The sequence below is a fragment of the Erinaceus europaeus genome, chromosome 9, assembly GCF_950295315.1.
Source record: "Erinaceus europaeus chromosome 9, mEriEur2.1, whole genome shotgun sequence".
NCBI lineage: Eukaryota > Metazoa > Chordata > Mammalia > Eulipotyphla > Erinaceidae > Erinaceus > Erinaceus europaeus.
In genome coordinates, this window is record NC_080170.1 from 79,834,763 (window position 1) to 79,850,133 (window position 15,371).

The following is a 15,371-nucleotide window of genomic DNA, read 5'->3' on the forward strand; positions in this document are numbered from 1 at the left end:
GAATGACAACCCTTCAGCTTCATTACTCGGGTGAGACCTTTCCTTACATAGTATACTCTAATTCCATCTCAGGTGGTTCACTTTCTAACAAAGTCCCAAAACCTAGATATACACCAGTTTCTGTGAGAGAAAGCATATGTTCACACATATCCATAAACTACTGCAAAAATATACCTGAAAGCAGAAGTACACTAGAGTTTGCAGTGAGTATCCCCCTAACACTTCCTCTCCACTATTCCAACCTTTGGGTCCATGATTGCTCAACAATTTGTTTGGCTTTGTATGTTAACTCTCTTTTCAGCCACCAGGTTCCAGATGTCATCAGGATGCCGGCCAGGCTTCCCTGGACTGAAGACCCCACCAATGTGTCCTGGAGCTCTGCTTCCCCAGAGATTCACCCTACTAGGGAAAGAGAGAGGCAGACTTGGAGTGTGGACTGACCAGTCAATGCCCATGTTCAGCGGGGAAGCAATTACAGAAGCCAGACCTTCCACCTTCTACAACCCACAATGACCCTGGGTCCATGCTCCCAGAGGGATAGAGAGTGGGAAAGCTATCAGGGGAGGGGGTGGGATATGGAGATTGGGTGGTGGGAATTGTGTGGAGTTGTACCCCTCCTACCCAATGGTTTTGTTAATTTATCCTTTCTTAAATATAAAAAAACAATGTTTACATATCAAAAATAAAAAAAGAAAACATAAAGACATAAAAGTTCAAGAATCCCAGAAGGTCCCAAACAGAATTAAACCAAACTTAAAGACACCAAGACACATCATATTGGAATAGAAAGGAACAAGGATAAAGAAAGGATCCAGAAGGCTGCAAGTGAAAAACAAGGAGTCACCTACACAGGAAAACCCATAGATTAGCAGCAGATTTCTGCACACAAACACTGCAGGCCAGAAGAAAATGGTGAGATATATATCAAGTGCCCAATGAGGAAGGCTTTCAACCAAGACTATTGTATCCTGCTAGATTGTCATTCAGACTAGATGGAGGCAGAAAAACCTTCTCAGACAAGTAATAGTTGAAAGAATCAACTATCATCAAGCCTACTCTGAAACAGGTTCTGAAAGGTCTCCTGTAAATAGTCAGACCACCATAAATAGGCCATGTATCAGAACACTCTAAAAATCTACAAGAATGGCATTAAAATATCTTCAATCTTTGATATCAATAAATGTCAATGGTCTGAATTAACCTACTGAAAAGCACAGAGTATAAAGATGAATCAGAAAATGCCACCCAACAATACAGGAAACCCACCTAACTCAACAAGACAAATACAGACTCAAAGTAAAAGGATGGAAAACTATCATACAAGCCAATGGCCCACAAAAAAGGGCAGGAAAAGCTATTCTCATATCTGACACAATAGACTTTAAATTAGATAAGATTAAAAAAGATAGGAATGGACACTAATTAATGCTCAGAGGATCAGTCAATCAAGAGGACTTAACAATTATTAACATCTATGCACCCAGTGAGAAGCCATCTAAATACATCAAACATCTACTGAAAGAGCTACAGCAATATATTAACACAGTCATAGTAGAGGACTTCAACACCCCACTCTCTCAATTTGACAGATCATCTAGGAAGAAAATCAATTAATACATGAGGGAGCTAAATGAGGAGATGGATAAACTAGAACTTTGGACATTTTCAGAATCATTCACCCAAAGAAACTGGAATACACAGTATACTCAAGTCCACATGAGGCATTCTGAAGGATAAACCATATGTCAAGCCAGAAAGACAGTGTCAGCAAATTTAAGAGCATTGACATCATCCAAGCATCTTCTCAGACAACAGTGGAATTAAAATAACACTTAACAATCAACAAAAGATGATTAAGAGTCCCAAAATTAGGAAGCTCAACAGAACACTTCTTAACAACTACTGGGTCAAAGAGGAAATAAAATGTTTCGAGAGTTCAAAAAAATGAAGACATAAGCTATCAAAATATTTGGGACACAGCTATAGCAGTACTAAGAGGGACGTTCACAGCCTTACAAGCATACATTAGGAAGCAAGAACAAGCACAAATAAAGAACCTCTTTGCATATCTTAAAGACCTAGAAGAAGAACAAAGGAACCCTAAAGCAACCAGAAGGACAGAAATCACTAAAGTTAGGGCAGAAATAAATAACATTGAAAATAAGAAAACCATACAAAAGATCAACAAAAATAAATGTTGGTTCTTTGAAAGAGTGAACAAAATCAACAAACCTTTAGCCAGACTCACAAAATAAAAAAGGCAGAAGACCCAAATAAACCGGATTGTAAATAAAAGAGAAGATATCACAGCAGACACCACAGGAATTCAACATATCATGCAAGGCTTCTATGAACAACCATGTCACCAAGATAGAGAACCTGGAATAAATGGTTTTTAGATACCTATGAACTTCCAGAATTAAATAAAGAGGAACTAGAAAATATAAACAGGCCAATCACATAGAATTTCAAACAGTTATCAAAAACCTTCCCAAGAATAAAAGTCCTGGACAAGATGGTTTTACAAATAAATTCTACAAAACCTTCAGAGAAGGGTTAAATCCTCTACTTTTAAAAGTCTTCCAGAAGATTGAAGACACAGGAATACTCCCTTCCATATTCTATGAAGCCAGCATCACTCTGATACCAAAAGCAGACTGAGACATAACCAAAAAAGAAAACTACAGAGCAATGTCTCTGATGAACATAGATGCTAAAATATTGAACAAAATTCTAGCCAACTGGATACAGTAGTATATTAAAAAGATTGTTTATCATGACCAAGTGGGGTTTATCCCAGTGATGCAAGGTTGGTTTAATATACATAAATCAATCAACCTGATCCACCACATCAACAAAACCAAGACCACAAACCACATGGTCATATCAATAGATGCAGAGAAAGCCTTTGAAAAAATCCAACATCCCTTTATGATCAAAACACCACAAAAAATGAGAATAGATGAAAAATTCCTCAAAATAGTGGAGCAAACCTACAGCCAACATCATACTCAATGGTGAAAAAATGGAAGTATTTCCCCTCAGATCAGGTACTAGACAGGATTGCTAATGACCATCATTACTATTCAGCATAGTGCTGGAAGTTTTTTCCATAGCAACCAGGCAGGACTAAGGAATTAAGGAGACAGATTGGAAGAGAAGAAGTTAAACTCTCTTGTTCACTTTGGCAGCATATAAACTAAAATTGGAAGGATACAGAGGAGATTAGCATGGCTCCTGCACAAAGATGACACATAAATTCGTGAAATGTCTCATATTTTAAAAAGAAAGAGAAAAGATGTCATACTCTCCCTATTCACATATGACATGATAGTATACATAGAAAAACCTAAAGAATTCAGCAAGAAGCTTTTGGAAATCATCAGGCAATAAAGTAAGGCATTAAAATTTATGATAATTAAATATATAAATAATTAAAAATTAATTAAAATCAAAATTAACATTCAAAAGGCAGTGGCACTTCTCTATGCAAACACTAACTTAGAAGAAGTTGAAATCCAGAAATGAATTCCTTTTACTATAGCAACAAAAATAATAAAATATCTAGGAATAAACTTAACCAATGAAGTGAATGACTTGTATACTGACAATTATGAGTCACTACTTAGGGAAATTGAAAAAGACTCAAAGAATTGGAAAGATATTCCATGTTAATGGGTTGGAAGAATTAGCATCACTAAAATGAATATACTACCCAGAGCCATTTACAAATTTAATGCTATCCCCATCAATATCCCAACCACATTTTTAGGAGAATAGAACAAATGCTACAAATGTTTTTCTGGAACCAGAAAAGGCCTAGAATTGCCAAAACAATCTTGAGAAGAAAGAATAGAACTGGAGGCATCATGGGCCCAGATCTCAAATTGTATTATAGGGCCATGCCATTGTCATCAAATCTGCTTGGTACTGGGACATGAATAGACACACTGACCCGTGGAATAGAATTGACAGCCCAAAAATAAGCCCCCACCCCTATGGACATCTAATCTTTGACAAAGGTGCCCAGACTATTAAATGGGGAAAGCAGAGTCTCTTCAACAAGTGGTGATGGAAAAAATGGGTTGAAACATGCTTAAGAATGAAACTGAACCACTATATTTCACCAAATACAAAGGTAAATTCCAAGTGGATCAAGAACTTGAATGTTAGACCAGAAACTTTCAGATACTTAGAGAAAATATTGGCAGAATTCTTTTCTGCATAAATTTTAAGACATCTTCATTCAAACAAATCTAATTACAAAGAAGACTAGAACAAAAATAAACCAATTGGGACTAAATCAAAGTAAAAAGCTTCTGCATAGCAAAAGAAACCACTACCCAAACTAAGTGACCCCTCACAGAATGGGAGAAGATCTTTACATGCCATATATCAGACAAGAGGCTAATAACCAAAATATATAAAGAGCTTGCCAAACTCAACAACAAGAAAACAAATCATCCCATCCAAAAATGGGGGGAGGATATGGACATAATATTAACCACAGAAGAGATCCAAAAGACCGAGAAACACATGAAAAAATGCTCCAAGTCTCTGATTGAAAGAGAAATGCAAATCAAGACAACAATGAGATACCCCTTCACTCCTGTGAGAATGTCATACATCAGAAAAGGTAGCAGCAGCAAATGCTGAAGAGGTTGTGGGGTCAAAGGAACCCTCCTGCACTGCTGGTGGCAATGTCAGTTGTTCCAACCTCTGTGGAAAACAGTCTGGAGAACTCTCAGAAGGCTAGATATGGACCTACCCTAGGATCCTGCAATTCCTCTCCTGGAAATATATATCCTAAAGAACCCAACACACCCATCCAAAAGATTTGTGTGTACCTATGTTCTCAACAGTGCAATTTGTAATAGCCAAAACCTGGAAGTAATTCAGGTGTCCACACCAGATGGGTGGCTGAGCAAGTTGTGGTATATATACACAATGGAATACTTCTCAGCTATTAAAAATGGTGGCTTCACTGTTTTCAGCCCATCTTGGATGGAGTCTGAAGAAATCATGTTAAGTGAAGTAAGTCAGAAAAAGAAGGATGAATATGGGATGATCTCACTCTCAGGCAGAAGTTGAAAAACAAGATCAGAAGAGAAAACTCAAGTAGAACCTGAACTGTAGTTTGTGTATTTCACCAAAGTAAAAGACTCTGGGGTGGTTGGGGTGGGAGTGGGAGAGTACAGGTTCAAAAAGGATGACAGAGGACCTAGTGGCGGTTGTATTATTATATAGAAAACTGGGAAATGTTATGCATGTACAAAGTATTGTATAAATAAAGAAATGAGAAAGACAAGTGTAGGATGATCCCACTCATAAACAGAAGCTGAGAAGAAGTACAAAAAGAGAAATGCAAAGCATAATTTGACTGAGTTCGGAGCATTGCACCAAAGTAAAAAAAAAAACTCTGGGTGGAGGGTAAGGGTAGATTTTCAGCTTCACTATAGGGAGGTGGGGACAGGGACACAGATCTTGTAGGCAAGAATGGTCTCTGTCCTTGCCCTCACACCCCTATAATGAAGTTGAAAATCTACCCTTACCCTCCAACCAGAGTTTTTTTATACACTCCGATATACTTATAGTCTTATAAATCACTATTTAATCAGTATAAGAGGGGAAAATAGATTGAATGTCTCAAACTTTTTGATGCCTAGACCCCAGTTCAGAGATGCCAGGCATGGGATGTCGCTCTTCAGCTCCATTAGTCTGCCACCAATTTGCAGATGCTACCATGACACCAACTTGAATTCTCTGGGCAGACAACCTCACCAATCTGTCTTATAACCTCACCTCTCCAGAGCCCAGCCCCACTAGGGAAAGAAAGAGACAGGCTGGGAGTATGGATCGACCTACCAAAATACATGTTCAGTGGAGAAGCAATTACAGAAGCCAGACCTTTCACCTTCTTCACCCCATAATGATCCTGGGTCCATACTCCCAGAGGGTTAAAGAATAGGAAAACTATCAGGGGAGCAGATGGGATATGGAGTTCTGGTGGTGTGAATTGTGAGGAATTGTGCCCCTCTTATCCTATGGTCTTGTTATTTTTATTTTTCATAAATAAAAAAAAAAAACCAATTAAATAACTTTTAAAAAGTCTCAAACTTTTTAATGCACAGACCATAGACTGAGTCCTTGAAATGTTGACTCTCTTAAAAGCTTACACCAGGAGAACAGAAGCAACCGGTGGCATTACTCTATAAGACACAGCTATTATACAAATAATGTCAAATGACATAAATTATGGTGATGTTGTGTATGATGCAGCAAATCCTAACAAAGAGATTTTAAAAGTTAACCCAATTGCCAAATAATTTGATTACAGCAATAACTATTGCCTTCTCAAACCCTAAGACAGCAGGAACCTCCCACTTCCTTTATAGAGCCTATATTTACCCCAGTCCGGGAACCACTAGAGTGGGGCTCACTTTCCTGCATGTTTCTCTCAATTCATACCAAATGATATTACATCTGCCGATCCCAGCCTAATAAATGTAATGAGTACCACCTCAGCATGCTTCACTTCAGACTGTGTCTAGAGATGTCAGGCGTGGAATGTCAACCTTTCAGCCTCATTACTCGGGTGAGACCTTTCCGTTCATAGGATTCTCTAATTCCACTTCAGGTGGTCCACTTCCTAACAAAGTCCCAAAACCTAGATGTAGACCAGGTCCCATGAGATAGGGCATATGTTCACATGTATTCATAAACTGGGGGAAAATATACAGCTGAAAGCAAAAGTACACAATAGTCTGCCGTGAGTCAGTATATGCATCAAGCAAATAGAAAGACCTAAAAGGACACCATAAAGTTCATAATAAAATGTTGTCTACTTAGACTTAGATACCCTCCTCATCTACTTCCTATTATACCTCCCTCAGTCACTCCAAAGCTAACCTTATCAAAGTAAGGACTGCAAAAGCTGAATAAGGGCAAGAGACTGGCATAGTTTAATGATGACTCTTTAGTCACTATCAGGCCACCTCCTCAGCTGAGGTCCTAGTCGGGGAGTCCTGAGATTTCCAAACATACATGACTGACCTAGATCTCAAACAGATCCCTCTCTCTATTGTTACTGGTCATGTCTATCAGGAACAACACAATAGACCCCTTTGGGGGCCCCCATAGGACCTTGCCCCCCAATACGGATCAACAACAGCAGAGAACGTTCCATCCTCTGAATGTATGGGCAACATACACTATGTTCCACCTGAAGAAGATGGGTCCTGAAATTGGGGCAGCTTGGAATGTTCCTACTCATGACCACAGAACGTGAGCTCAGACCTATAGGGATGCAGAGGTCACATAGGCTCCTAAGCTGAATATGGCCCCCAGATCACATCAAAACAATGGGGTTTACAGTCAACAATACTTATATACCTTTCCCATATTTGGGACTACTCTCTTCCCTGATCCAACTTTCTGGTCCTTTTTCCAGCCATGATGTCATCTCCCCAGACAATAACTTGGATCCACCTGCATATCAGATGTTAGACTCAGGGGGGAAAAAAAAAAAACTTGTATAGCCACAGGCCCTTTGTAATTATAACTAAAATATGCCTACTAACTATATACAAAACGGAGACCCCCCCTCCCAACTCTTCATCTGAACTTTTCTAGCCTTTAGTTTCATGATTAGTCAACAATTTTTTTGGCTCTATATGTTGACTCTTTTTTCAGCCACCAGGTTCTAAATGCTAATAATATTCCAGCTGGACTTCCCTAGACAGACAACCCCAATAAAAGAAAAAAAAGTGGCTTGTTACCATGATAGATAAAGGTTGAACTCTCAAGTCTAAGGTCCCAAGTTTAATCCCTGATATTGTGTGTTATGCCCTGTCCCTCCATAAATAAATAAGTAAATCTTTTCTGGGGATTGGGCTGTGGCACATCCAGTTAAATACACAGATTACTACGCACAATGACCTGGTTTATAGCCCCCACTCCCTACCTGCAGAGGGATGGCTTCATGAGCTGTCCTGTCAAATAAAAATAGAAGGAAAATAAAAGACAGCCAGGAGTAATAGATTCTAGTGCTGGCACTGAACCCCAGGTATAACCCTGGTGAGGAAAAGAAAAATAATTTTTTCTTCTAAAAAATTGTTATTGCAGTTCTTTCCCAATAAATTCAAAAAAAAATTTTGGACAGGTCATCTAAATGGCCTCAATTTAGGGATAGGCTTTAAGTTATGGAAGATTTTAATTTTGTAGTATCACCAAAATTTAATTATCAACTTCATGCACTCCCTCTTAGGATCTGTCTACATTTCTATTAAAGGTGGGGCTTCTGTAGGCACTTAGTAACAATTTTGATTAGGATAGCATCTGTATTTACTGATGATACTATTGTTTTTGTTTTTTGCTTTTTTATAGGTAAAACAAATTATCTATGATTGACTTGCTTTCTTGAACAGGTCTAGCTTTAGCAGGAAACACATTTATGTTTTTCATAGTTTGTTGTTTTCACCGGGCTATGTTGTTTTCGCCAGGCTGGCTTCACGGGCAGGTAACAGACGACCAGGGACTCATGGTTGAGCTGTAGGCAGTATCTCTTTATTCATGCAGGACGCAGCACAATCTAAGCCGAGCTAAGCTAAACTAAACTAAAGTACCCTAAAACTCACAATGCTGTCTTTATATATACTTGCCAAGTAGGGTGGAAACAGGATGTGACATAGAGAGGGTGGAGAGAAAAGTGACTGGTGAAAATCAGAGTGTGACAAGGAGAGGATCAGGGTGTGACAAGGAGAGGGGGTGGAGCAGGTGAGAATTCTACCACTAAACCACCAATGCCCTGGAGGGAAGGTGGTGCTTGTTAACAGAGGTTATGTAAATAGAATGAAGTGGTTATGTAAATAGAATAGTGTTAAGCAGGGGGGATTTAAACCAAATGAAACAGAAGGGGTTTTTAAAAGCAGAATTAGAAGATACCAACAATAGTTTGTTACAAGATTATAAGATTACAATGTATATTTCCACACCCATGACCAAAGTTCTATATCCCTACCCTCCAACCTCCCAGACATAACCACCATAGTTCTCTTTCTTCTTTTTTTTTTACCACTCCCATCACCAAAGGTCTGTGTCTCCATCCTTACTTCCATAGATAACCAGTAAAGTCAACTTTCATCATTTCTAAAATTCACTACACCCATCCACAGAAGAATATCAAATTCTTTTGGGTGAAATACAATGAGCTCTATTTAAACAATAGTAATGTGCCTATGGTTCTACACAGATTGGGCATGAGTACACAGCTACTCAACAATTGATAACCACTATACATCTCATTCTGATGAGACAGATTATTCCTTTCCTTACCATTCATCCCAGCATAGCTTCGATTAAAGCCAAGTTGATTGACATGTGGCACTGATTCTGCATTTGTGCCATGGAAAAGGAGTCTCTCATTTTCTGTATGGCCATTCTTGATGTCCATGTGCTTTTTCTTTATCTGGTAAGACTGCCAGAGAAAGGTATTCTGTATTCTCTCAATCTAAAAATGACAAAAAAGCAAAGTATCTTGGAAATAAACTTAGAATTCAATAGATTCTGTTTGTTAGAGATTTGAAGTTTAGTAATGTAAGGAAAAAGAATAAAATACAAACAAATAGCAAATTCAGAGATGGAGTAGTTTTCTGCCTTTGGAAAAAGGATAAGCTAAAAGTATCTCCACTTTTTTTTTTTTTGCCCTCAGGATTATTGCTGGGGCTCAGTGCCTGCACTATGAATCCACTGCTCCTGGAGGCAATTTTTTCCTCTTTGTTGCCCTTGTTATAGGTGTTGTTACTATTATTCTTCTCACTGTTTTTGGATAGGACAGAGAGAAATGCACAGAAGAGGGGAAGACAGAGGGGGGAGAGAAAGATAGACATCTGCAGACCTGCTTCACCACCTGTGAAGCGACTCCCCTGAAAGTGGGGAGCAGGGGGCTCAAACCGAGATCCTTCCGCAGGTCCTTACTCTTTGCACCATGTGCGCTTAACCAGCTGCGCTGCCGCCCAGCCCCCGTACCTCCACTTTTTAAGTAGTTTTATTATCTGTCTTATATGAGAATATTAAATAATCTATATACAATATGTATACATACACATAAATATATATACATATATTCATTCCTTGTAATTCTTGGAGAGTCACTAATATCAAAATTTCTACTAAAAAAATTGCAGTCATTTGATAATTATTCCTTTGACTTTTTCTGATGTCCAAACACATTTAATGTGCTTGTAGATCAGGCAATAATAATTTTCTCTGAGTTGCTACAACTAGGATCAAAAATCACCTCATAATTACCTAATCTAATAACTATTTCTTTCAAGACCCTCAGAAATATTTCAAACTATAGACCTATTTGAAATGTTGTCCTTTTTTTAATATTTTATTTTAATGAAAGAGAGACCAGAGCACTGCTCAGCTCTGGCTTATGGTAGCACTGGGGGTTGAACCTGGGACTTTGGAACCTCAGGTATGAAAGTCTTTTGCATAACCATTTTGTTTTCTCCGTAGCCCAACTTTACTCTTCTTTAACTATATATATAATGATATATATATATATATCATTATGGTGGGCCAAGTCGTACCTCAGCCAGTAGAGTACACACATACCTGGATTCAAGTCCCTAGCAGCTAATTGAAGGGGAAAGTTCACAAGTGGTGGAGCAGTCCTGCAGGTGTCTCTTATTCACTCTGTCCTGCTCTCAGACTATCACTTTATATCAAAAATATGGCCACCTAGAACAGTAAAGTCATACATGCACCAAGCTCCATTGACAACCCTGGTGGCAATATATAGATATTCTCTATAGAGTCCCTTCCTTCTAGAAAATGACTCAGCATACATTCAGTCATTATCTATTAAACATCTACTATAGCAGTCCAGGAACTGGTGCAGTGAATGAAGCAATGAACACTTAGAAATGAAATCCTGAGTTCTATCCCCTGCATCACATATGTGGGTTTTAAATTACTTGTACCCCATCTCCAGTGTATGATAATGACCATCTCTATACTTTCTTGGCTAATTTTTTATATAGCAGAATGGATATAATAAGAATCTCTTTTTATTAAATATTTTATTTATTTTTATTAATGAGAAATATGGGAAGAGAGAGAGAAAGAGAACCAGACATCACCCTGGTACATGTGATGCTAGGGATTGAACTCAGGACCTCATGCTTGAAAATCCAATGTTTTATCCACTGTGCCACCTCCTAGACCACCATAATGAGAATCTCTGAACATTCCAATTGAACAACACTTCTGATCTGGGTGGAGGTGATCCTACTGGTAGTTAAAGTAATCAAGGTAATCTTATGGAGTCTAGTAATTCAGATTCAAGCCAGTCAGCTGATGGGACTCACCAGATGCAGACTAGTTGGACAAAGTCCAGGACAGAATAGTTTCTCTTGTGTTTGTAAGTAAATGGAGGAAGTAAATCAGGAAGATTTCCTGATTGCCTCCAGTAGTCACCCTACAAAGGTTCAAACTTCAGATGAAACTGGTATGAGGGAGAGCAAAGTCAAAACTACTAAGGTCATCACATCATTAAGTCACTAGGTTAAATTGCTAAAGACAATGTCATCTATGCACTTTCTATTAATCTTCAAAATTGAACAGTTTGTGAATAGTGACTGAAAGTATCCAGAGGTATATGTATAACTTTTGGAAATTTCTTTCACTATTAATGAATGTGTCATGAGACGTGACTTCTATGGAGCTGAAGTGAAACTGACTACTAACTGAGTCTAAAAGTGAATCTATGCTTATTCAAATAAAGATAGCAAGGATGAAAGAAAGAAAAATATTATTAGGGAAAAAGTTAGCTTTCATGTTCTTCAATATTCAAAAACATAATTTCAGCTAAAGTTTACCTTCTCTATGTGGTAGGAAAAACAAGTCTGATAGAACTTGTCCTTCACCTTGTTGTATTCTGACTCTCCAGCTTGTAGCTGAATCACACAGGACAGCTCCTCATTCATGTCAGTCCAATGCTCAGGAATGTTATCTGAAAGTCAGCATTTGGTAAAAACAAAACAGTCATTTCTGGGAACTGCTGAAAGCAAGGGTACTTTCTATACTCTTATTTCTCCATCTAACACCGTCTTTTTTGGGGGGTGGCATATACATTTCATATTTGCTTCTTATCCTCAGTTTGGTAAACATGATGCTAATATGACATATACTAATCAATAGTCTTAAATAAAACTTATATCCCCACACCTCATAAATATCTTTGGTCCATACTCCCAGAGAAACAAAGAATAGGGAAATTTCCAATGGAGGGGATGGGATACAGAACCCTGGTGGTAGGAATTGTATGGAATTATACTCTTCCTACCCCACAATCTTATCAATTCTTATTAAATCACTAATAAAAAGTTTTTTAAAAATAGGGAGCCAGTTAAGCATACCTGACGTGAAGCTCAAGGACCCACATAAGGAATCCTGATTCAAACCTCAGGTTCCCCATCTGCAGGGGGGCTTGTCACTTGGCAAGCAGTGAAGTAGATCTGCAGGTGTCTATCTTTCTCTCCCCCTCTCTCAAGTTCTCCCTGTCCTATCCAACAGCAACAACAACAATGGAAAAAAGATAGCCATCAGGAGTAGTAGATTTGTAGTGCAGGCACAGAGCCCTAGAAATAACCCTGGAGGCAAAATATATATATGTCTCCTTTTTACTTTGCCAATTGGACTTTGCCAGTTGTCTTTATTGGCTATTTTGGGGGCAAAAAAAAATACCCTTTTAAAATTCAGGTAATCTGGGTGTGTTTTTTGTATGCTGTCAAAGGAAACAAAATGAAATAAATGAATAAAAACATATAAATAAGGGGGTGGAAAAAACATATAAATAAATTTTAGATCACGTTATAGTGATTTTCCCCAGAAAGTTGTATAGAAATAATTCCATGAGAAACCATTATGTCAACCTGCATGTTAATTGGTGTTTTTACCTTAGTGAAATAAGGACAATAAGAAATACAATAAGGAAATAAGAAAATATTTTCCAAATAAGGGAAAGTGCTAAGTGACTAGTTTCACATGATAATGCTCTGTTTACATTTGTATTCTAATGACTTCCAGAAATTTCTAACACGTTGAAAATGCACATCAATTTGCTGAGAGGGTATGACTAGTAGAAGCATGGATAGATTGTATTAGAGAAGAAAATGCCACAAAATAACACACATAAAAACCACAAGGTTTCTCCTTACAAATAAAGCAACTATTAACTCACTGTTAGTGAAGGACATTCTAGGCCTGGGAGGGAAACCCTGCACACCCTCTTCCTGGTTAGCAGAAGATCCAAGCAGGAACAAAGTGATATATGTGACCCTCATCAGGAAAGACTTTTCTTTATTTGGCTCCTCCTGCCCCAAACCTCTTTTCAAACTCAATTTAAAGTGATATGTTTCTTCAGCAAATTTAGTTCTGTCCTTGTCCTTCTCCGTTCTGTCTCATTTTTTATTGCTTTCTTTTATTTTTTCCCTTTTGTTGCCCTTGTTGTTTTATCATTGTTGTGGTTATTATTGTTGTTGTTATTGCTGTCATTGTTGTTGGACAGGACAGACAGAAATCAAGAGGGAGGGGAAACAGAGGAAGAGAGAAAGATAGACACCTGCAGACCTGCTTCACCGCTTGCAGGTGGGGAGCCAGGGGCTCAAACTGGGACTCTTATCCCTTATGCTGTTCCTTGTACTTCGTACCATGTGAGCTTAACCCACTGTGCTACTGCCCAACCCTTCTGTCTCTTTCAGACCTAATCATTTCTAGTCTCTAGGACCTAGAGTTCTTTTGAACCTGATACTTTCTTCCCCTCTAACTGCAACAGGGGAGACTTGGATGTAGGTGAAATTTTCTTCAGGCCCTCTCTTTCTTTCACATCATGGGGTTGTAGGACAGAAAGCTACTTTATCTTGGAATCAGACCTGTGATCAGTCAGATGGCACTGAACAGGCAATACCACTTCTGAATGAGTCTTCGTTTTCTCATCTGTGGATGAAGATGATAAGATCTGCTCTAATTTGCCATCTCACACAATCATTAGAAGTGTAAGATATTTATGCATGTACAAACTATTGTATTTACTGTTGAATGTAAAACATTAATTCCCCAATAAAGAAATTTAAAAAGAAGTGTAAGATATAATAAAGGATCTTAAAAACACTTTAGGGAATGCCAAGTTCCTTATAAACAGAGTTGTTAGCCTTAAAAACAAATTAAACATCATCTTTTCTTAATCCTAGAGATATTTGTACTTTAAAAGGGAATAAAGTGTAAATCTTTTACACTTAACTTTTCTGGAAAGACTTCGATTTTTAGACATAAGATAATAGTCTAAGTTTATCATTTTTATCATTGTTAACTGTCGCCACAGACAATAATGCTCAGTTTTTTAGAACAGTTGGCTGATGACAGGTAGGATCACAGTGCTTGATGGATGAGTTCTCAAGATGAGCAAAAACAGAGATTGCAAGTAACAGCCCTGCAAAAGCCACAATAAGGGAGGAAAGCGATCAGATCAGAACAGCAGGTTAACACAGACAGTTAAATTTAATGCACAGACACAAAGCTTACAGAGAAAGAACCAGTTATCTACTCATTTGTTATACAATAGGAACAAATGACCCTGGCCACTCTCTACTTACATGTGCTTCAGTGTAGCTTATCCAGGTGATGTGTAAAGCAATATTCATCAGCAAGTTGATAGCTGCAAGGGACACTTATTTGTTTTCTATTTCTGCTTTCTAAATGTGAGTTTGGTCCCTCAAAAGAAAAATCAATAGGCAAGAAGTTCCACGAATTCTAGAAGGTGACTATAAAGTCACTAATAGAAACAGTGAGCACTACATAAAACAGAACTTGGACTGGAGTTGGTGTATTGCACTAAAGTAAAAGATTCAGGGGGGTGGTTAAGTCCTGGAACATGATGGCAGAGGAGGACCTAGTGGGGGTTGAACTGTTATGTAGAAAACTGAGAAATGTTATGCATGTGCAATCTATTATATTTTACTGTTGACTGTAAATGATTAATCCTCCAATAAAGAAATTAAAAAGAAATAAAGTAGAAATAAAGGAGGAAGGAAGGAGTTCACATCTAAACACCCTCTTTTTTTTTTGCCTCCGGAGTTATTGCTGGGGCTCTGTGTCTGCACCACAAATCCACTGCTCTTGGAGGCTATTTTTTCCCTTTTGTTACCCTTGTTGTTGGATAGGACAGAGAGAAATGGAGAGAGGAGGATAAGACAGAGAGGGGGAGAGAGATATAGACACCTGCAGTCGTGCTTCACCTCTAGTGAGGCGACCCCTGTAGGTGGGGAATGGGGGCTTGAACTGGGATCTGCGCCATGTGCACTTAA

At 38.3% G+C, this 15,371-nt stretch overlaps 1 protein-coding gene and 2 non-coding genes across 3 annotated transcripts in view; 2 read left to right on the top strand and 1 right to left on the bottom strand.

The window, feature by feature from the left end:
• PARP15 (poly(ADP-ribose) polymerase family member 15) overlaps window positions 1–15,371 on the bottom strand; it is a 44,495-nt gene that overhangs the window by 6,673 nt on the left and 22,451 nt on the right. Inside the window, exons 10-11 of the mRNA XM_016192577.2 lie at window positions 11,886–12,019; window positions 9,334–9,508 (exon numbers count right to left, since the gene is read on the bottom strand). Coding sequence (XP_016048063.2) covers window positions 9,334–9,508; window positions 11,886–12,019 — 309 coding nt within the window. The remainder of the gene's footprint in view (window positions 1–9,333; window positions 9,509–11,885; window positions 12,020–15,371) is intronic.
• Window positions 3,176–3,282, top strand: LOC132540555 (U6 spliceosomal RNA). The gene has a single exon (XR_009551753.1). It is a non-coding gene; the product is annotated as a U6 spliceosomal RNA (small nuclear RNA).
• Window positions 12,680–12,811, top strand: LOC132540639 (small nucleolar RNA SNORA27). Its single transcript, XR_009551829.1, has one exon. It is a non-coding gene; the product is annotated as a small nucleolar RNA SNORA27 (small nucleolar RNA).